At 39.2% G+C, this 22,412-nt stretch overlaps 1 protein-coding gene across 4 annotated transcripts in view; it reads left to right on the plus strand.

The window, feature by feature from the left end:
* The window catches only part of PPARG (peroxisome proliferator activated receptor gamma), a 127,690-nt gene that overhangs the window by 81,325 nt on the left and 23,953 nt on the right, over window positions 1–22,412 (plus strand). For all 4 annotated transcript variants that reach the window (XM_007461549.1, XM_007461548.1, XM_007461550.1 and 1 more), the window contains 2 exons: window positions 10,771–10,909; window positions 18,624–18,823. In XM_007461549.1, coding sequence (XP_007461611.1) covers window positions 10,771–10,909; window positions 18,624–18,823 — 339 coding nt within the window. The remainder of the gene's footprint in view (window positions 1–10,770; window positions 10,910–18,623; window positions 18,824–22,412) is intronic.

A 22,412-nucleotide genomic window follows, 5' to 3' on the forward strand; every position in this document is an offset into this window, starting at 1 on the left:
TCTAATAATTAGTGATGTTGAGCAGCTTTTCATGTGCTTCTTGGCCATCTGTATGTCTTCTTTGGAGAATGTCTATTTAGGTCTTCTGCCCATTTTTGGATTGGGTTGTTTGTTTCTTTAATACTGAGCTGCATGAGCTGTTTATATATATTGGAGATTAATTCCTTTGTCTTTGATTCGTTTGCAAATATTTTCTCCCATTCTGAGGGTTGTCTTTTCGTCTTTTTTATGGTTTCCTTTGCTGTGCAAAAGCTTTTAAGTTTCACTAGGTCCCATTTGTTTATTTTTGGTTTTATTTCCATTACTCTATGAATTGGATCAAAAAAGATCTTGCTGTGATTTATGTCAAAGAGTGTTCTTCCTATGTTTTCCTCTAAGAGTTTTATAGTGTCCGGTCTTACATTTAGGTCTTGAATTCATTTTGAGTTTCTTTTTGTGGATAGCGTTAGGGAGTGTTCTGATTTCATTCTTTTACTTGTAGCTGTCCAGTTTTCCCAGCACCCCTTATTGAAGAGACTGTCTTTTCTCCATTGTATATCCTTGCCTCCTTTGTCATAGATTAGTTGAACATAGGTGCATGGGTTTATCTCTGGGCTATCTTGTTCCATTGATCTATGTTTCTGTTTTTGTGCCAGTACCATATTGTCTTGATTACTGTAGCATTGTAGTATAGTCTGAAGTCATGGAGTCTAATTCTTCCAGCTGTGTTTTTTTCCCTCAAGACTGCTTTGGCTATTCAGGGTCTTTTGAGTCTCCATACAAATATTAAGATTTTTTGTTGTAGTTCTGTAAAAAATGCCATTGGTAATTTGATAGGGAATGCATTGAATCTGTAGATTGCTTTGGGTAGTATAGTCATTTTCACAATATTGATCCTTCCAATCCAAGAACATGGTATATCTCTCCATCTGTTGGTACCATCTTTAATTTCTTTCATTAGTGTCTTATAGTTTTCTGCATACAGGTCTTCTGTCTCCCTAGGTAGGTTTATTCCTAGGTATTTTATTCTTTTTGTTGCAATCATATAAGGGAGTGTTTCCCTAATTTCTCTTTCATATTTTTCATCATTAGTGTATAGGAATGCAAGAGATTTCTGTGCATTAATTTTATATCCTGCAACTTTACCAAATTCAGTGATTAGCTCTAGTAGTCCTGGTGGCATTTTTAGGATCCTTTATGTATAGTATCATGTCATCTGCAAACAGTGGCAGTTTTACTTTTTCTTTTCCAGTTTGTATTCCTTTTATTTCTTTTTCTTCTCTGATTGCCATGGCTAGGACTTCCAAAACTATGTTGAATAATAGTGGTGAGAGTGGACATCCTTGTCTTGTTCCTGATCTTAGAGGAAATGCTTTCAGTTTTTCACCATTGAGAATGATGTTTGCTGTGGGTTTGTCATATATGGCCTTTATTATGTTGAGGTAGGTTCCCTCTTTGCCTGCTTTCTGGAGAGTTTTTATCATAAATGGGTGTTGACTTTTGTCAAAAGCTTTTTCTGCATCTATTGAGATGATCATATGGTTTTTCTCCTTCAGTGTTAATATGGTGTATCACATTGACTGATTTGCATATATTGAAGACTCCTTGCATCCCTGGGATAAATCCCACTTGATCGTGGTGTATGATCCTTTTAATGTGTTGTTGGATTCTGTTTGCTAATATTTTGTTGAGGATTTTTGCATCTATATTCTTCAGTGATATTGGTCTGTAATTTTCTTTTTTTGTAGTATCTTTGTCTGATTTTGGTATCAGGGTGATGGTGGCCTCATAGAATGAGTTTGGGAGTGTTCCTTCCTCCGCAATTTTTTGGAAGAGTTTGAGAAGGATGGGCGTTAGCTCTTCTCTAAATGTTTGGTAGAATTCACCTGTGAAGCCATCTGGTCCTGGACTTTTGTTTGTTGGAAGATTTTTAATCACAGTTTCAATTTCATTACTTGTGATTTGTCTCTTCATATTTTCTATTTCTTCCTGGTTCAGTCTTGGAAGGTTATACCTTTCTAAGAATTTGTCCATTTCTTCCAGGTTGTCCATTTTATTGGCATAGAGTTGCTTGTAGTAGTCTCTTAGGATGCTTTGTATTTCTGTGGTGTCTGTTGGAACTTCTCCTTTTTCATTTCTAATTTTATTGATCTGAGTCCTCTCCCTCTTTTTCTTGATGAGTCTGGCTAATGGTTTATCAATTTTGTTTATCTTCTAAAAGAACCAGCTTTTAGTTTTATTGATCTTTGCTATTGTTTTCTTTGTTTCTATTTCATTTGTTTCTGCTCTGATCTTTATGGTTTCTTTCCTTCGGCTAACTTTGGGTTCTGTTTGTTCTTCTTTCTCTAGTTCCTTCAGGTGTAAGGTTAGATTGTTTATTTGAGATTTTTCTTGTTTCCTGACGTAGGCTTGTATAGCTGTAAACTTCCCTCTTAGAACTGCTCTTGCTGCATCCCATAGGTTTCGGATCGTCGTGTTTTCATTGTCATTTGTCTCTAGGTATTCTTTGATTTCCTCTCTGATTTCTTCGGTGATCTCTTGGTTATTTAGTAACGTATTGTTTAGCCTCCTTGTGTTTGTGTTTTTTACATTTTTTTCCCCTGTAATTCATTTCTAATCTCATAGCGTTGTGGTCAGAAAAGATGCTTGATATGATTTCAATTTTCTTAAATTTACTGAGGCTTGATTTGTGATCCAAGATGTGATCTATCCTGGAGAATGTTCCGTGCACACTTGAGAGGTGTAATCTGCTGTTTCTGGATGGAATGTCCTATAAATATCAATTACATCTGTCTGGTCTATTGTGTCATTTAAAGCTTCTGTTTCCTTATTTATTTTCATTTTGGATGATCCATCCATTGGTGTAAGTGAGGTGTTAAAGTCCCCCATTATTTTTGTGTTACTGTCGATTTCCTCTTTTATAGCTGTTAGCAGTTGCCTTATGTATTGAGGTGCTCCTATAATTGTTATATCTTCTTCTTGGACTGATCCCTTGGTCATTATGTAGTGTCCTTCCTTGTCTCTTGTAACATTCTTTATTTTCAAGTCTATTTTATCTGATATGAGTATTTCTGCTCCAGCTTTCTTTTGATTTCCATTTGCATGGAATATGTTTTTCCATCCCTTCACTTTCAGTCTGTATGTATCCCTAGGTCTGAAATGGGTCTCTTGTAGACAACATATATATGGGTCTTGTTTTTGTATCCATTCAGCAAGCCTGTGTCTTTTGGTGGGAGCATTTAATCCATTCACGTTTAAGGTAATTATTGATATGTATGTTCCTATCACCATTTTCTTAATTGTTTTGGGTTTGTTTTTGTAGGTCCTTTTCTTCTCTTGCGTTTCCCACTTAGAGAAGTTCCTTTAGCATTTGTTGTAGAGCTGGTTTGGTGGTGCTGAATTCCCTTAGCTTTTGCTTATCTGTAAAGCTTTTGATTTCTCCATCGAATCTGAATGCGATCCTTGCCGGGTAGAGTAATCTTGGTTGTAGGTTCTTTCCTTTCATCACTTTAAGTATATCATGCTACTCCTTTCTGGCTTGTAGAGTTTCTGCTGAGAAATTAGCTGTTAACCTTATGGGAGCTCCCTTGTATGTTATTTGTCGTTTTTCCCTTGCTGCTTTCAATAAGTTTTCTTTGTCTTTAACTTTTGCCAATTTGATTACTGTGTGTCTTGGTGTGTTTCTCCTTGGGTTTATCCTATATGGGATTCTCTGCACTTCCTGGACTTGGGTGGCTATTTCCTTTCCCATGTTAGGGAAGTTTTTGACTATAATCTCTTCACATATTTTCTCAGGTCCTTTCTCTCTCCTCCTTCTGGGACCCCTATCATGCGAATGTTGTTGCGTTTAATGTTGTCCCAGAGGTCTCTTAGGCTGTCTTCATTTCTTTTCATTCTTTTTTCTTTATTCTGTTCCGCAGCAGTGAATTCACCATTCTGTCTTCCAGGTCACTTATCCGTTCTTCTGCCTCAGTTATTCTGCTATTGATTCCTTCTAGTGTATTTTTCATTTCAGTTACTGTATTGTTCATCTCTGTTTGTTTGTTCTTTAATTCTTCCAGGTCTTTGTTAAACATTTCTTGCATCTTCTTGATCTTTGCCTCCATTCTTTTTCCGAGGTCCTGGATCATCTTCACTATCATTATTCTGAATTCTTTTTCTGGAAGGTTGCCTATCTCCACTTCATTTCGTTGTTTTTCTGGGGTTTTATCTTGTTCCTTCATCTGGTCCATAGCCCTCTGCCTTTTCATCTTGTCTATCTTTCTGTGAATGTGGTTTTTGTTCCACAGGCTGCAGGATTGTCGTTCTTCTTGCTTCTGCCTGTAGAGAGTTTTAACATTTCTGAGAACAGCTAAAAACTGAAAGACAAATATTGTAAGTAGCTAAGTTCTGAGGACATAAAAACTTAGAAGATAAAAGAAAGCAAAGAAGAAAAGTAGCAAAAAGAAAACAGGGAGGAGAAAACCCAAGTGCCCTCGAGTTACAAACAGAAGTGTTCTAAGGCAAAAATGGAGAATGAACACTTAAGACCTGACGAATCTAGGGAAGTCCTTCCCCTACCAGATATAAACAAATAAAGAAAAGCAGTAGAAAAAAATTAACAGTATTGTATAGTAACCCGCAGTAACTTGGAAACCATCCAAAATATGGATTACAGACTTCCTAGACTAAAATGCAAGGAAGGTTATGCTATCCTTGGAAGGGAAAATAGACATCTGGTCATTTTAAAGATAAGAACAAGAAAAATGTTAAGGAATAATGTAATTTGGCTTCTCCAAGTATAAGTCATCAGTTCTCAAATTGTGATCTGGGAATGGGGTCCCTAATGGGGGGGGGTCCTTTCAAGACACCCATGAGGTTGACACTATTTTCATAATAATAATAAGTTGTTATTTACCTTTTGCATTCTCATTCTCTCAGGAGTGTAAGTGGAGTGTTCCAGAAACTACATGACATGGAATGTTAGCATAGTTCTGATGCCTGATGGAATGTGGCCTGTGTGTTCTAGTACATAGTAATTTCTCAGGTTTTATTTCTAGTCTGATCATTGCTAATAGGTATAGCCCACATAAACAAAAGCTCTTTGGAAACCTCAACTATTTGTACAAGAGTAAAGGGGTGTGGGCTTTCCTGGTGGCACAGTGGTTGAGAGTCCCCCTGCCGATTCAGGGGACGCGGGTTTGTGCCCCGGTCCGGGAGGATCCCACATGCCGCGGAGTGGCTGGGCCCATGAGCCATGGCCGCTGAGCCTGCACGTCTGGAGCCTGTGCCCCGCAACAGGAGAGGCCACAGCAGTGAGAGGCCCGTGTACCGCAAAAAAAAAAAAAGAGTAAAGGGGTACGGAAACCAAAAAGTTTGAGAACCACTGTTACAAGGAATGAAGCTGAAGACATACTGACTCATTCTTTGCTACTGTGGAGTTAAACAAAATTGCTGCCACACTCTGAATGCAGCTAAATTAGACCAGTGGCTCTCAGTAATCAAAGATATCACCTTAGTTCATCAACAGTACTCAGTGAAAATGAAATTAACACATGTGTTAGACTCACCTGTATGTATTTTCTGAAAGGTGGTTTGGCAGTTTAACATTTGTCATTTCAGTAGAATGTGGGATATACCCATAATTAAAATACAGTTGACCACAAACCTGAAAACTAATTTATGGATTTCAAAAAATAGTTATAATCCTTAAGATAACTGTCAGTAGGTCTTCTTAAACAGCTTTACAATGCCAGTGGAACAGGTTTATGTTGGTGATCCTTGCCAAAATTCAGATAGGAATAAAAAGATTGGGTTTGGATTACAGGGAAACAGTGATGGAGTATTTGGTTATTAACATTACAGATTTAAGTAATGTATAACCTGTAGCTACTGAAAGACTAATAAATTCTACAGCTTTCAAAGCTGGCATTTATTGCTTACAAATTGGACGCTTATTTTTTTCTCTAGTAGGTTTTCATCATATTTTTATGCCTTTAGTGAAAGATCATTTTAGAACCATAGACTTAGCTAAAGGCATAAGGAAGCACAATCTACCATACAATACAGTGTAATCTGTTTTTTGTCTTTTTGTTTTTTTGGGTTTTTTTGCAGTACGCGGGCCTCTCACTGCTGTAACCTCTCCCGCTGCGGAGCACAGGCTCCGGACGCACGGGCTTAGCGGCCATGGCTCACGGGCCCAGCCGCTCCGCGGCGTGTGGGATCCTCCCGGACAGGGGCACGAACCCATGTCCCCCACATCGGCAGGCGGACTCTCAACCACTGCGCCACGGGGGAAGCCCTGTTTTTGTATTTCTATGTATTTTTTGTATCCTACCTCAGAAAGAGTTTTTAGTATATTCCCATGTGCCAGTGGCAACTCATTGATTCAGCCCCTATGGGCCATACCATTTCATGATAAAGCTGAATGCAGGTCCAACACAGGGCGTTTAATCTCATTGTAAACTTAACAATACCACTCGTAGGTCTCATTGCACCTGAAGTTTTGTTACTTGTAAAGCAATGAAGGATAGGTTGGAGACATTTTTTTAAAGCAGAAAAAACAAAAGACAGGCATTACGTTCTCACAAGCAAATATGAAGGCTTTATAATAAAAATATGCACAAAACCATTTTCTGAAACGGTGACTGATGCATCTCCACCACACCAGTTCACAGACTTCATGGTCATCAGAACTGTGAGCTGTTGAAATTGCACATCGTTTTATGGACGCTGACACAATAAAAAAGAGTGTTGTTAGAGAGTGTTTCTTTATTGGCAGTATGAAGAAACTTTTGAGAACCCTGCTTCATTCTTCAAGTCAAGAAATAATTTTACAGAAGAAACACTGAGAGCCTTGTATCTTCCTCTCTAGATTTCTTGAAAGAGTCAAATTGCAAGAAAATGGTTGGTTATCATGAACTTAGTCTTAAAAGAAAAGTAAAAGTAAATTCCAAGCTTGTGCTGGAGTCTATATATTTAGTTCAAGATTTTAGGTGCATAGTCAGTACGTAGATGATATACAGAATGATTATCCTTCAACATTGGAAACATTATAAGAAGAATGTGATACACTTTGAAAGACATCATAGGAGTCAAAACAAAAAATTACATTATAAGGGTTAAGCTTAAAAAACATAGTTCTCTTATTAAAAAGCCTTCCTCTCCAACCATGCCAAATAGGTGAGTACTCTGGAACCTGTCAGCTAGCCAAGCAGCATTTTCAACCACTAATATTAGGTTTTAACAGTGAACATCAGAGAAGCAGTCAAGGATATCATAAAAGATATATGGTCACAATGGCAGAAATCCAAACAAAATTTCTCACCAGTATTTATCAGTGACAACAGTTCTGTACTTTAGCCTTGTGTGAATCATTGAGGGGAAAATGGCTTTTAAATATTCAAACCTTCTTATAACCCTTTGAGAATTAAAGAGGCTTAACTTGCCAGCATACCCTACACAGGACATACCGTTTGAGGTATTAGTGATCTCACAGGAGGTAGGGAAAACTCTCCAAAACATTAATAGCAAAACAAACAAACAAAAAAATCCTAGGTCTTGAGATGTAGCTTCAGGCATACTTGGAGGGGCAGGGCAGAGTTTCCTCATGATAGATGCCCATAGGAATACTGAGGTGCAGCATTGCCCTACAGGTAGATGCCTATGTCAGTATTCTGAGCTGTCAGTGAGGAGCAGCTGAGTCTGGGGCTTCTGAGTTGAGCCACAATTCTCAAGAGAGTCTGAAATAGTCATAAGCCAGTGTCACTCCTGGCTTTCAACAGAAGGATCTTTAAATTCTCTTTGGAGGAATGAATTCGCAATTTAGGATTCTCACAGTTTAGGGTCAAGAAATGAGTTCAAAATAAAATGTCAGCAAACACTTAAGTAGGCAGTCAACTTGATGACATTCACCAGAAGTAAACAAATAAACAAAAAAACAGACTTAGACCTCTCCACCCCTACCCAAGGAAAGCAGATATTGGAATTGCCTGATACAGAATGTACAACAGCTGTGTATGAATTGTTCAAAGATAGAGGGCAGAATCATAGCAATGAATGAGCAATAATAGACTATCTGACCAACAGCTTTGAAAACAGGTGAAACTTCTAAAAGTGAAAAATACAATCCTTGAAATAAAAATTCAATACAAGGGTTAAATAACATACTAGAAACAAGAGAAGAAAGGATTACTGAACTGAAAGATATATGCAAAGAAATTACTAAGAATGAGACCAACAATGTCTTAAAGAATATGTCCTACCCAGAATCTGCTAGAATTTGAAGCCTCTTTTAGTTCTTTAAGTATTCATAGGATCTTTGAATATTAAAAATATGTCTTCTCTAGTGATGAATAGTAATGTACAGAACTCTTCTTACTGATGAACCTTGGTGAGAAAAGTTTGCTTTTACTTACTTTTGCCATTTTAATTATATATTTTTTGTCATCTTGTTTGGCTGTTCTGATGTTTACCTTTGTGATCAACATTAATGAGTAATTAATGGTAAGAAGATGAAAAATATAAAAGAGAAGTTGGGAAATATTGAAGGATTGAAAAGAAATTCTAACATTTAACTAATTGGAGTACCAGAGCTGATGAACAAGTGAAACCATGATGCAGAAACCACGTGCAAGAAGATAAATGAAAGAAATCCATGGCTAGACACACTGCAGTAAAACTGCAGAATATGAAACACAAAGAGAATATATAAATGCAGCCAAAGTCAATTGACAACAGACATCTCAACAGAAATCATGAAAGCACAGGGACAGTGGAATTCAGAGTGTTAAGAGGAAAAACTGAGTACCCTGTGATCTTTCAAGAATGAGAGCAAAATGAAAAGGTTTACAAGTTTAAAAAAAAAAGACTGAAATAGTAAACTTCAAGGATCGTAAGTCATAGAGAGGGGAATATATTTGCCATACCTGTATATAGTATGATACTACTTAATAAAGCCCCCAAATTAGCATACCTAAGCAATGTATTATTTAGTTTTATAGATTGTGTGATAAAACTATATTTTCTTAAAGGTCAAGGAAACGATAAACTCAAAATTGGGGATAATGATTATATTGTCAAGAGGCCACAGAGGCAGGAGTTGGATAAGGGAAGAACTCATAAGTGCATGCAAGTGGCTGGTTATGATTTTACATCTTGGGTTGAACAATGGGCTCATGTGTGATAATTATCTTATTATGTTTTATAGTTACATGTATTTCCTACATGTTTGTAACTATTACCTCTAATAAGATAGCAACAAAAACTGAAAGGAAAGGAGTGTGCCAGTGGCCTTGTAATAGCTCAGTCATAGTTTAGAATCACAAAATATCAGAGATGGCCTAGAAAGGAAGTTAAATGACACACATATTTACTCAACGTATTTTAATGTAGCACTGTTGTTGGCGTTTGGGTTACATCTAGCGGCATAAGAGACCATCCCTTCTCCCAGGGAGCTCACTATTTTAGTTGGACAGTAGGGGAAGAGCAGAAAATAAACATAAATATAATAAGTAAATTATATGGTATGTTAAGAAGTCATAAAGGCTATTGGGAAAAAAGAAGAACAGAGTAAAGGAGAACAAGAACTGCCAAGGAGAGTTGGGGACAGGGACAGGCCACAGTATGAAATAAGGTAGATAAGCCTCGCTGAGAAGTCGAGGTGTTAGCACAACTTGAAGGCAGTGAGGGAAACAGGCAATTGTGTATTTAGAGCAAGAGCTTTTCTTCATGAGAGAAAGAAGTTGAGAGTGACTTCAAGGATGGAGTTGTATCAGCTGAGATGGAGAGAGCTGCAGTGAAATAAGCTTGCAGGGTATGATTAGGACAGTTGGACCTGCTGGGTTAGAGATGGTGTTAGACTTCCGAGTGAAGATGTCAAGTAAGCAGCTGAACATACTTGTCTAGAGTTCAAGGTAGAAATCTGGAGAAAGTCCAAATGCATGTCAGTGGTAGAGTCAGTCCTAATTCAGTGCTTTTTGTGTCAAACAGGGCCAGATAAATTTGAAAGAATTAAGAAGTGAGTTTCATGAAGATGAGCACAATAGAAATGAGTAGGAATATTCTGAACAACACCAAAAAAAAAATGGAGTAAGAAAATGTTTCTCATTAGAATTTTTTTCCGGGTCTTTCAAAAATATGTAAATGTAATAGAATTCAGTTAGCCTCAAATGGACATATTTGCTATTTTGAGATAGCTGTCAATTTTCTGAGGATTTATGTATTACTTCTCATGTTATTTTCTGTTATCTTTTCTTGTTTGTAGGCCACAGCGATTATGGAGCACTCTTTCAAATGCATAAATAAATGAAACCAATTCTGTAGGAAATTATGCAACATAGAGAATTCCAAAAAATTATCCACATGTGGATTTTTATTGGCCCTGCTCATGTTTTAGAATGAAATGACTATAACTTTGCCAAACTGCTTAGCACAATTATAAGGCTGGGGCATGCTGTTGGAATGATTTACAGAGAGACTGAACTGATTACATGGTGTTTTATTTGCATTACATTAAATCCAGAGCATTTCTTAGAGCTTGCTGAAATCCAGATGTAGAGCCAAGATGCATTCAATGACATCAGTGGGTTGTGGTCATTGTCTAAGAGCTAAAAAAAGGATACTGGAGATCCTCTGGTTCTTTATATTATAGCAGAGAAAACTGAGAGAGATTAAGTGATTTATCTAAAGTCACCAGTGACAGAATGTGTCAAGAACCTACCTTAGCCTCTGATATCCAGGCTAGTGTACCTTCTTTAGCCATTGTCACAAACACTCGAAATTTGCTTCCTTTTTCTCCATATCCCTTTGCAGGGTTTCTTCCGGAGGACAATCAGATTGAAGCTTATTTATGATAGGTGTGATCTTAACTGTCGGATCCACAAAAAAAGTAGAAATAAATGTCAGTACTGTCGGTTTCAGAAATGCCTTGCTGTGGGGATGTCTCATAATGGTAAGTGAACCCTTAGTGCCACATACTTTATTATTCTCATTATGGCTGCCAGATCAGTAGACATGAGGGCCGTTGCTGAAAACGTGTACAGTTTTTCCACAGATTGCCAGATTTCAGAATACTGCATGCTGATAAAACGTTTCTCAATTAGGTCAGAATTTTTCAGCTTTAAATGTGAATCATTCTCTCTTATAGTTGAGCATCTGCCATGATGGGAGAAAAGACGGGGAAATCTGGGAGATAATGGAAATAACTGTAGTATTCTGAAACAAATGTAATGATAGTTGTGGTTAATTTTTTGTGTTGCTTTAATAGTATTAAAAACAGATTATACTTTACTTATATATATCAGTAGTTTCTACTTTATTTTTTTAAAATTTTGGGGGGTAGAGTTGATCTACAAGTTTGTGTTAGTTTCAGGTAGACAGCAAAGTGAATCAGTTATACATGTACACATATCCACTCTTTTTTTTTTTTTTTTTAGATTCTTTTCCCATATAGGCCATTACAGACTATTGAGTAGAGGTCCCTGTGCTATACAGCAGGTTCTTATTAGTTATCTATTTTATATATAGTAGTTTCTACTTTTAATGTAAGAAAATTCTGATTTCTGGATATGGAACTTAAGTGGTATATAAGAATTTACATATATGTCCTTTTTTCTCTTTACTATGCAAAAATGAGTAGAACACTATCCTTAACTTTATGCAGCATACAATTTGTGGATTAAGCAAATATTTTAAAGTTTCACAAAACTTCAGTATCCATAGTAACATAAGAGAGTAAAACTTGCTACTTTTTAAACCTGTATCTGAAGTCAGGCTTATTATCTGGAATGTCGACTTGAGGGAAGGACAGTAGAAGACCCATGTTTTCCTGAACTGTAGCACTAACTCAGTAACATCATGGAAGACAGTGCTGTTGGAAGAAATAGTTCTTAATTTGGCTCTCATTGGTTGACTGGCTCACAAAAAATAATTTTGATGTAATTTGGTAGTATTATATTTGTGGAGAATTAGTCAGTTCTTTCCAAAATAATTATGGGTTCAAGAGATATAAAATGCCAAAGTAATCTAATCCAAAGTCTCATGTCATCTATACCCTGTTTTTTTTTTTTTCTTTTACCTTGTCCTCTCTCAAAACTAATCTGGTAAGAAGATATAATATTTGAAGTCAGTCTTCATCTATAAGGACTCCAAAGCATCTGTGAAAATTAAATTTTTGTTCCATCATGCAGATGTTTGGTTTTTATAGCAGAAATCAAGATATTTGGGAATCACTAATTGAACTGATCTTCTATCCTTTAAAAATAGTTTAAAAAATTATATTTGTATCATAATATGGGGTCATTTCCTCTAAAGGCAAGAATGTATTTTGAGTAGATCCATCAGCTATACTAGACAGGATGGAAATTTGGTCCAACTTTCCTCAACAGTTGATTATATCTGCTGTGTATACAACTGCAGTCATTAATTGCAAGATAATTTGCTGGTTTAATTCCATCAGTTTCCTTTTTATTTCAGACTTCATAAAACATAAGGGTTTTTACCAATTTTCAATTCAAGGGTTATATTTTAGGTGATGCGATCAAGTTGCAATAAACTTTTTTTTTTTTTTTTTTGGCTACGTTGGGTCTTCGTTGCTGCACGCAGGCTTCCTCTAGTTGTGGCGAGCAGGGGCTACTCTTTGTTGTGGACTTCTCATTGCAGTGGCTTCTCCCGTTGCAGAGCACGGGCTCTAGGCACGCGGTTTCAGTAGTTGTGGCATGCGGGCTTAGTAGTTGTGGCTCACGGGTTCTAGAGCACAGGCTCAGTAGTTGTGGCGCACAGGCTTAGTTGCTCTGCGGCATGTGGGATCTTCCTGGACCAGGGCTCAACCCATGTCCGTTGCATTGGCAGGCAGATACTTAAGCACTGTGCCACCAGGGAAGCCCGCAATAAACTTATTTTATCTTTATGAAGAAATCCTTGACTTTAAGGTCATTATTACTAAGACTGCCTAGGAAAGGAGACCAGTTTTGCTTTTAATGCTATTTATTTTTTTGTCCTTTAACAGTTGTCGCTTTTCATATTGAAGAAAAATATATTTCCTAGTGCTTGCACACATTCACATAAAATATATCTCCTATTTCTTATTATTTATAAGCAAATAACATTTAAAGTCCAACCTATATAGTATTGATGGTATAATTTTATCTTTCCAGAAAAGTCAAAGAAAGCTATCATGAACTTGATAATAAGGTCATCTTTTGACTTGTTATGACAATTAGCTTACTCTATTCAGAGAGAGGAGCAGTCTTGGTAGAGTGTTTGGTTAATTCATGCACAGGCAAAAAGAAAGAAAGAAAGGTCGGGGGTGGGGGGAGAGAGAGAGAGAGAGGGAGGGAGGGAGGAAGGGAGGGAGGGAGAGAGAGAGAGAAAAAGAAAGAAAGAAAGAAATTAAATGTCATGGCATCAAACACATGCAGTTCAGCATTTACAGGATTGCAAACATGACTAAGAAAATCCCTTTTCATGGGTTTTGATGGGAACGGGTTGCACAGAAAAGAAAACATCCATTTGATCTATACACATGAAGGGGACCTCAACAAGTAGGTTTTGATTAGTTTTGTCTCTTATCCTGATGAAGGAAACATTTCCAAATTCAAAGTTTTCTAGGATATTGTAGTAACTACTTAAAATTCCTTGCTCTGGCCATTGTGAGGCCAACAGTAATGAGGTTTCCATTCTTATAGAAAGTCTTTTTCTTAGTGGTTTGTGTGAATGGACCTCAATGTAATAACTGACCAACTTATCAGAAGAGGTTTCTAGGGTTATACCCAGATCAGCTCCTCTTTTTTCTTTTAATACTTTTTCTTGTATTTTCTTTTTTTAAATTTATTTTTATTTTATTTTATTTTATATTAATATTTTATATAAATATCTATTTTATTTTTGGCTGTATTGGGTGTTCCATTGCTGTGCACGGGCTTTCTCTAGTTGCAGTGAGCAGGGGCTACTCTTCATTGCCGTGCACGGACTTCTCATTGCGGTGGCTTCTCTTGTTGCAGAGCACGGGCCCTAGGAGCACAGGCTCAGTAGTTGTGGCACATGGGCTTCAGTAGTTGTGGCGCACGGGCTTAGCTGCCCCGCGGCATGTGTGATCTTCCCAGTCCTGGACTCGAACCTGTGTCCCTGCATTGGCAGGTGGGTTCTTAACCACTGTGCCACGAGGGAAGCCCCAAGATCAGCTCCTTGGTATTCACAGTACACACGAGAAGAAATAAACATCCCTCAAAGTGAATTCTCTCCATTCTGTGTTACTTTTCCTTCTGCTCTTTGGTCTCTCTGTTCAGTCCCTTCAGTGCATTTAGCTTCCCGGTTAGCCATCTGCTCCCACCTTTGAAGGAGACTTTGAAGTCACCTTCAAGGATCCCTAGGGACTCTGGGAACTATTGTTGGAAAATCACTAAAATCAGTGACTGTGGGCTTCCCTGGTGGCACAGTGGTTAAGAACCCACCTGCCAATGATGCCGGCGACACAGGTTCGAGCCCTGGTCCGGGAAGATCCCATATGCCGCAGAGCAGTGAATCCCGTGCACCACAACTACTGAGCCTGCACTCTAGAGCCTATGAGCCACAGCTACTGAGCCTGTGTGCCACAACTACTGAAGCCCATGCACATAGAGCCCTTGCTCCACAACAAGAGAAGCCACCGCAATAAGAAGCCTACGCACCACAACGAAGAGTAGCCCCCACTTGCCACAACTAGAGAAAGCCTGGGCACAGCAGCAAAGGCCCAGTGCAACCAAAAATAAAAAATAATAAATTAATTTTTTTTAAATCAGTGACTGCTAAGTCCTTTCAACTTTGAAAATTCTATGATTCTATGTAAATCAAACAACCTACCTCACTTTTCAACCAGCTAGTCCGTGTCTTACAGACAGTGCCACAGTCTTCCAAATATCTAGATATCTGTCATTTACCTGAATTTAAAAGTTTCCACCTATATGTTTTTCATATGCCTGAATCAGGTCTTCCATATGTTCTGATCAGTTCCTCAGCAATTTAAGTCAGTATGTTTGATGATCTCATAACGATGTAACCCCAGAGTACAAATCCAGGGCAGTCTGGGGTAGGGAAAGTATAAATGGTATATTTGATTAATGGTTCATAGTATATGGTTCCATCTTCAGATGGGACTTTCATTTTGACTGTGACATGTAGTCTAAACATCGTAGAACGATATGATTTCAGAATTCTTCCATTTGGATACATAGTTGTTTCTCAAATATCCAGCATTAGGTAGAAGGAGCACCCAGGTGTTGGATTGATACGTTTTAGGAAGAAAGTTTTTGTTTTTCTATAATGATCAAGATAAACGAAGTTCCACTTATTTTGGTATTTAACAATCCATCATTTCTAGACCATGGTTCAATCCTGCTGACGGCTCCGAAGTCTTCCTGAGTTGTCCCGAACACAATCAGCTCAATGCCCTGTCTAGACACCACCTATAGAGGAAAGCTCTAAGCGAAAGTAAAGCAGAAATAAAGAACCAAATTCCTAAGTGATCATTGTATCAGCTACTACTTGTTTTACACTTTGAAATAGTGATGCTGGTTATCTGTAGAATCTTAATAAAAATACTCTTGTATATTAATGTTGCTTCTTCAGTCAAATGGATACTCATACACATTTTTATAGTTTTTCAAAGTACAATTTGTGTTTTGAAGTCCTGCTGTCAAGATCCCTGACATTAATCATATTTTTTAAATGTGTCCTCTTTATTTATAATAGGATCATTTAGTCATTAAGAATTTTTTTTTTTTTTTTGCGTTATGTGGGCCTCTCACTGTTGTGGCCTCTCCCGTTGCGGAGCACAGGCTCCAGACGCGCAGGCTTAGCGGCCATGGCTCACGGACCCAGCCGCTCCACGTGGCATGTGGGATCTTCCAGGACCGGGGCACGAACCCATGTCCCCTGCATCAGCAGGCGGACTCTCAACCACTGCACCACCAGGGAAGCCCAGTCGTTAAGAATTTTGACTAGACAATATTTAATATTCAAGAGCTGCTTTTCGTATGAACTAAATAATAAGTTTAGTCTGTGCATTTTTTTAAAAATCTGAAGTAAAGAAGAGTTGACTTACATTACTTATGAGTCATTCAGCTAGGTTTCCCCATACCATTCAGTTTGGACAAAAATAATAATTTTTATAAATATAAAAAGTTAGTGAAACCTTAGCTTTACTGATTAGGATATCCTATTATATAAATGATGGATTTTTTTCTTTTATTGAAAAAAAAAAGCGACAACTTTCAAGATAATTTTTTAGCAGCTTCATAAAATGCTAGCAAAATGGTTTCACAGATTTTTGTGGCATTTAGCATTTATAAGGTAGTCCTCTCCTTCCTTGTAAACAGAAGCACTATGTATGTTGCAAAAAAAGAAAAGCCTGAATGGCAAATAACTTTAAACTGCAACAGGTTACTTTTTGTTTCTTTCATCTTCTTTGTGGTGTGAGGAAAAATTACCCAAATGTTACCTTTCAGAAAAGATAACAAAGTAAAAAGTCCTAAAGGAGCTGTGGTACTTATACCTGCAGGGTATTCATTACCGCCCATAATCTAGCCTTCACCTCCTTTTCCCTCTGCTGCCCTTTCCACTTACATTTCAGACAAACTGCATACTCTGCTGCTCCTGCAAAGTGCCCTGTGGTAGAATGCCTCTGGGGCTCTGCGTCTTGTGTTCTTCCGTCCCCTGTCAAAATCCTATGTGGTGCCGAAGGCCCAGTTCAAAAGCCTTCTTTTCCCTCCGACTTCTAATTCCCCATTCTTCCTCTTCTGTGTGTTTCTTACCTTTCATGTAGCACCACATTCTTATAAAGCGAGGAAGAGATCAGACCTGTATGACCAAAAACCAAACTACTGACAGCTCAAAAGGAGAAGTTAGAGAGGGAAAAATCAGGGAGAACCATCAGGAGACCAGTGCAATACTGTGATCTAAAACATTGGGAACTGTGAGAAGAAATGGCATTCAGAGAAATATCTCAGCAGTGACCAATGAATACAAGTGTCCGAGGAGAGAGGGGTTGTCAGAGATTATTTGAGGTGTCTAGTTTGGGTGATAGAGTGAATTAATCAAGAAAGGAACACAGTAAGAGGAGACAGTTTGGAGGGGAAAATGAAAAGTTTGATTTTATGTTGCATTTGAGGTATTTATGGAATATCCAGCATCCATGTGCAAAGGAACACAGTAAGAAGTGAAAAATAGGGGTCCAAATCTCAGGGAAGAGAGGGCAGGAGTCATTAGCACGTTTTCTGAGTCAGAGAGAAGATCAAACTAGGAATAGCAGAATATAAGTGAAGGAAGAGGCACCGTCAAAGACGTCTAGAATATAGCAGGCAGAAAGATAGGAGAGCCAGAAAAGCACAAACCAGTGTGAGAAAAATTTGAAATAACAGGGTGGAGAAGCTCAACAGTATTAACGGCTGGGAGGAAGCCGGGAAGCTCAAGCAGAATGAGCACTTAGAAGAGGCCCCTAGATCTGACTGTGAGGAAAGCTTTGGATCCCTTTTTTTTTTTTTTTTTTTTTTTCGGCTCCGGACACGCAGGCTCAGCAGCCAAGGCTCACGGGCCCAGCCGCTCCGCGGCATGTGGGATCCTCCCGGACCGGGGCGCGAAGCCACATCCCCTGCACCGGCAGGCGGACTCCCAACCACTGCGCCACCAGGGAAGCCCCTGGATCCTTTTAAGAGCGAAGTTTTGGTGAATTTAAATGAGGAAAACTAGATTGCAGTGGGTTGGGAAGTAAATAGTAAGACAGAAAGGGGAAGACGACTCTTTCAGTAAGTCCAGTGGTGGAGGAAAGAGCATGAGGGGGAGATCATGCCAGGGTCAGAAGCTTAAACTCGCCTTAGGTGGAAAGGAAGGAGCTGGTAAAGAGCGGTACATGAGACAGAGAATAATCCGTGTATATTTAGGGTCTTTTATATCTGGGATCTACTAGACGCGTCCCTTTCATCCTTGTGTCTCCCAGTCCAGTCTGTCAAGCCAGTGTCTTCCATCAAACAGGTGTTCAGTGAATGAATTAAATGTTGTCAAGTAAGACTTCAGGGTCAGGAGATGAGGCTGTCGTGTCTTGCTCATGTCGACCTTGGAAAGAAACCTAGGCAAGTGTTTAAATATTCTTTACACATAGTTTGAAAAATGTTACCCCAACTTAAAAATTACTTAATAATGGTGATAAGGCTGCTCCTTGTTTTACTTTAAAGGAGCTGGAAAATAAAGTGATAGTTATTAGGTTGCCAAATCCTGCAAAACCTCTAAATGTGCACATTTTTTTTTTTCCTCAAGAAAGAGAGGTGGAAAAACGTAAGTTATTGGCAGCAGTCATATGAAAAGCAATAGTGTTGTATGTCTCGTTTACAGGCTACAGCTGTTGCAATACCAACATGTTAAAAGTGGAAAACTGACCATGAGACGAAGCCTTACTCATTGTCAAAAGCCTGATATGACTGCAAGTTCACCCCTTAGATGTTCAAGGACAAAAACATTTTTAATAAGACTCAACTTAATTCATTCGCCCCCCACATGTTCATTACAGCATTATTTACAATAGCCAAGAAATGGAAACAACCTAAGTGTCCATTGATGAATGAAAGGATAAAAGAATTTGTGATGTATGTATATACAATAATGCAGTCATTCATCCTGCCGTTTCTCTTCCTCTGTAGCCATCAGGTTTGGGCGGATGCCACAGGCCGAGAAGGAGAAGCTGTTGGCGGAGATCTCCAGTGATATCGACCAGCTGAACCCAGAGTCTGCTGATCTCCGGGCCCTGGCAAAACATTTGTATGACTCGTACATAAAGTCCTTCCCGCTGACCAAAGCAAAGGCGAGGGCGATCTTGACAGGAAAGACAACAGACAAATCAGTTAGTTCTCTTCTACTGTCTTCATTTGGGGTGGCTGGGTTTGTTGTTGTTGTTTTCCCTTTGAGTAAATGACTTACCATGTTACACACAGACACACACACACACGTGGAGTACCACTCAGCTGTTGGCTGGTACCTACCACAGGCTGAGTCTGAAACAGAGGAAAGGAAGTGTTTTCAGATAGGGTAAGTAAACATTTTGAAAAGGGAAAAACTCCTTCAAGTTCTCCTAATAAAATTTTTGAGAATAGTATAAAAAGGTACAGGTCATCTTAACTTGAACAAATGAACTCTGACCTCCCTCATCCCACCACGCTCTTTCAGGATCCATGTCTTTTCTTGGCATCAGAATAACTGGCCACTTCTGTATGCCTTCAAACAGCTCTGCTTTTCTCTGGGAAGGGCCTGACCTAGGTCTGGAAAAGGTAGTTAATCCCATTATTGTATCATTCAGAACTACTCAAGTTACCTCTTAGAAGTTCTCCCTGGGGTATAAAAATACATTTCAGATATTACATCACTTTTCTTTCCTTGCAGCACTGTCCTGATTATTCCTGGGAACTGGAAGCTCTGTCCTTTTATTGTGTGTATGAATTTTATCTTCTTGGAGGCTCTGAGCAGCCGGGCCTACCCCAATGCATTCTCAAACATCTGCAGGCACATTGATGACCACTGTTTAGGAAACCCAGAGTGGGTTATAATGGTGATTGAGTCACGTTTTCCAAGAAGCAAAATTCTTCCCTGATAGCAAAACTGAGAAAGCAACTTGGAATTATATTAAAACAAAATATAACCGTGCCTGAATTCTGGTCCCAATTCTGCCATCAACTTGCACTGTGACCTGGGTCACATCTCTGTACCGCAGTTTTCACAGGTAGGGTCTGACTCTGAGTGTAATATTTGCAGCAGCTTCCTAGGGTAGTAAGAGCCACAGAACATTCAGAAGACACTGTCCCAGCCCTTGAAAGCCTTCTTATGCTGTCGTTTATTTTCAAATGAACCCCCGCAGGAAAGGTGTGCGATTACGGGACAGAAATGTGTTACTGTTTCCCCACTCAATTATATTTTGGGAAAAGTTTTATCACCCGTTAATGTATTTTGATGACTTATCTATCTCAAGATGAGTTTTTTTTCCCCCCCTTTTAGCTAAACCGTAAGAGTAGAATAATAGAAAAAGAAAACTCCTGTGGGATATTGCTGCATTAAAAGCCAAATATCAAGAAGAGCAGTAGGTTTTCTGACAGTATTATACCTGTATCCAGTTGTTTATAATTCTTTTTAAGTCTTGCATATTTATTATGTTCAAGACCCATGACCACCTTACAGCTGCTATTATTATCCTCTTTTTAAAGATGAGGAAACTGAAGTCTAGAGAGGTTGAACACTTTGCCCTGAGGTCCCAGAGTTAGCATGTGGGAGAAGCGACACCAGAATGCAGGCCCTGTGCCTCCCACTCGGGTGCGTTCTGCTCCCGGAAGCCAGTCCTGCCCATCGGCCAGCAGTGGCCAGGTTGACATAGACACTGTGGAAGTTTCACCTTGGGAAAGCATTCTGAGTTATGGTTTATTTTTATGAATATTTAGAATGGCAGGAATTGTCCACCTTGTTCTGCTGTCCCAGTACATTCACAGTCAGGAAATTTTCCTTTTGCTGTTTTGTTCTTGAATTCTAGTGAGGAGGGCCGCTGTCTTCCATAGGGCAGGGCAACGGAGTATAGGTCATAGTAAAGCTGAGTCTACGTATTCTTTAAATGAAAAGATCAGGGCACAGCAAAACAAAAGCAAATGACCTCTCCATAGTTTATTTGACTACGGAAAGTAAACCGTGTTCATTTAAAGGTAGAGAAACAAAAGGAAGATCAGGGCGACACAGCCAAATAGGGTTAACAATTGATGGCAGCTTGCGCCAGCTCGCTGAGAGCCCATGTGGGACAGGGAACCTAACCGGAGACCCTGAGCTGGGAGAGGCTTGATGACAAGGGGACAGCCCAGAGCACAGTGTTTACTCCACAGTTTGCCTTGGGCCATTTAGTTTCCAGGAACTGCTTTCTCACCTTCTTTTAATCCCCCAGTCCAGACCTGCGGTCCACACTGGAAATCCCATTAATTTAATAGTACCTGAAAGATAAGAGGAAAGCATTTAAAAAACAAATTTCCTCAGTAGTCAAGATTTTAAATTTACACTCCCAGTGGCCAGCATACTGTTCTCTAAATCTTTGAGTTGAAACTAAGGTAATTGTAGGCTTTTTATGGGGTAAATAGGTATTAAGCTTTTTTAAGGGAAAGGGCTGCAAAATGCTTGATTATAGGCTTCTCAGGTTTGTCCTTTTTCCCTCTGTAGTAACTAGGACTGTGCTTTGCCCATAATAGTTACTCAGAATGTATCTGCTTAATTGAATTAAAAGCTGCTGCCTAGGGCTTCCCTGGTGGCACAGTGGTTGGGAGTCCGCCTGCCGATGCAGGGGACACGGGGTCGTGCCCCGGTCCGGGAAGATCCCACATGCCGTGGAGCGGCTGGGCCCGTGAGCCATGGCCGCTGAGCCTGCGCGTCCAGAGCCTGTGCTCCGCACGGGAGAGGCCACAACAGTGAGAGGCCCGCATACCGCAAAAAAAAAAAAAAAAAAAAAAAAAAAAAGCTGATGCCTATGCCCTTTGAAATTCTGGACTTTGATCAGAGGGCCTCTAACCCAAGATTTTCCCACCAACCCGGGCACCATTAAAGATTGGGATAGAGGCAAAATTGTCTCTTGTTAGGGTCTGGGAAGGAAAAAGAGACTGGGCCAAATCAGAATAGTCCATCCCCTGATTACACAAAACTGCAATAGCATTGTTTGGCGCTCTCTTTTCTCCTTATCTTGCAAAATCAAATTAAGCACTAGTGGAAAGAAATAGTTCAGAGAGGAATATGCGAAAGGGAAAAAAAATCAAAATGTGACTTCCAGTGAGACTAGAGATTTGTTCTTTATCTTACGTGGTCTTGTTATTCATTTGATAGCATCTATCTCAGGGCTGTTATGTTATCACTTGGCCAGGACTTTTGAAAGATAAGATTTGCATTGATAGGAGAAGTTTTGCAGAAGTGTGGACTCTTCAGAAGGTGGGGCGTGTGGAAGAGGGGCTGGTGCAATAGAGCCGTTTGCATCTCGCTATACACCCTGCTTGAAATGATGTCGTTAGGGTTGGTTCAATCAAGCCTGGGGGAGGCTACTCAGCATAGTGGATGGATGACCAGTTACCCAGAACCTTTGGAAAAGGAAATGACTTTACTGAAGAGGCCATTATTTAAATTTATCTTTCTGCTCATTTTAACCATTGCCTAGGCCCAGCTCCAGCATTTGCCTCCAGGCCAACCAGGGCTTCTCCCTTCCCCACTAAAATCTCTTCTATCTCTTATTTGCTGGTGCCACCCTGCAGAACAGAACAGATAAATGAACAGATAAATTAAAGGCCGCTTGTCCCCTCCTATCTTTTTAACTTAGATATCGTATCTTTGGGATATGATTGGCCCTACTTTCATTGTCTTGCCGCAAAGAATAATGCTTGGGAACTTTAGGCTTAGGGAAAGTTGGGAAATGGACTCACTGGATGTGG

The sequence above is a fragment of the Lipotes vexillifer genome, unplaced genomic scaffold (assembly GCF_000442215.2).
Source record: "Lipotes vexillifer unplaced genomic scaffold, Lipotes_vexillifer_v1.1 scaffold889, whole genome shotgun sequence".
NCBI classification, from domain to species: Eukaryota; Metazoa; Chordata; class Mammalia; order Artiodactyla; family Lipotidae; genus Lipotes; species Lipotes vexillifer.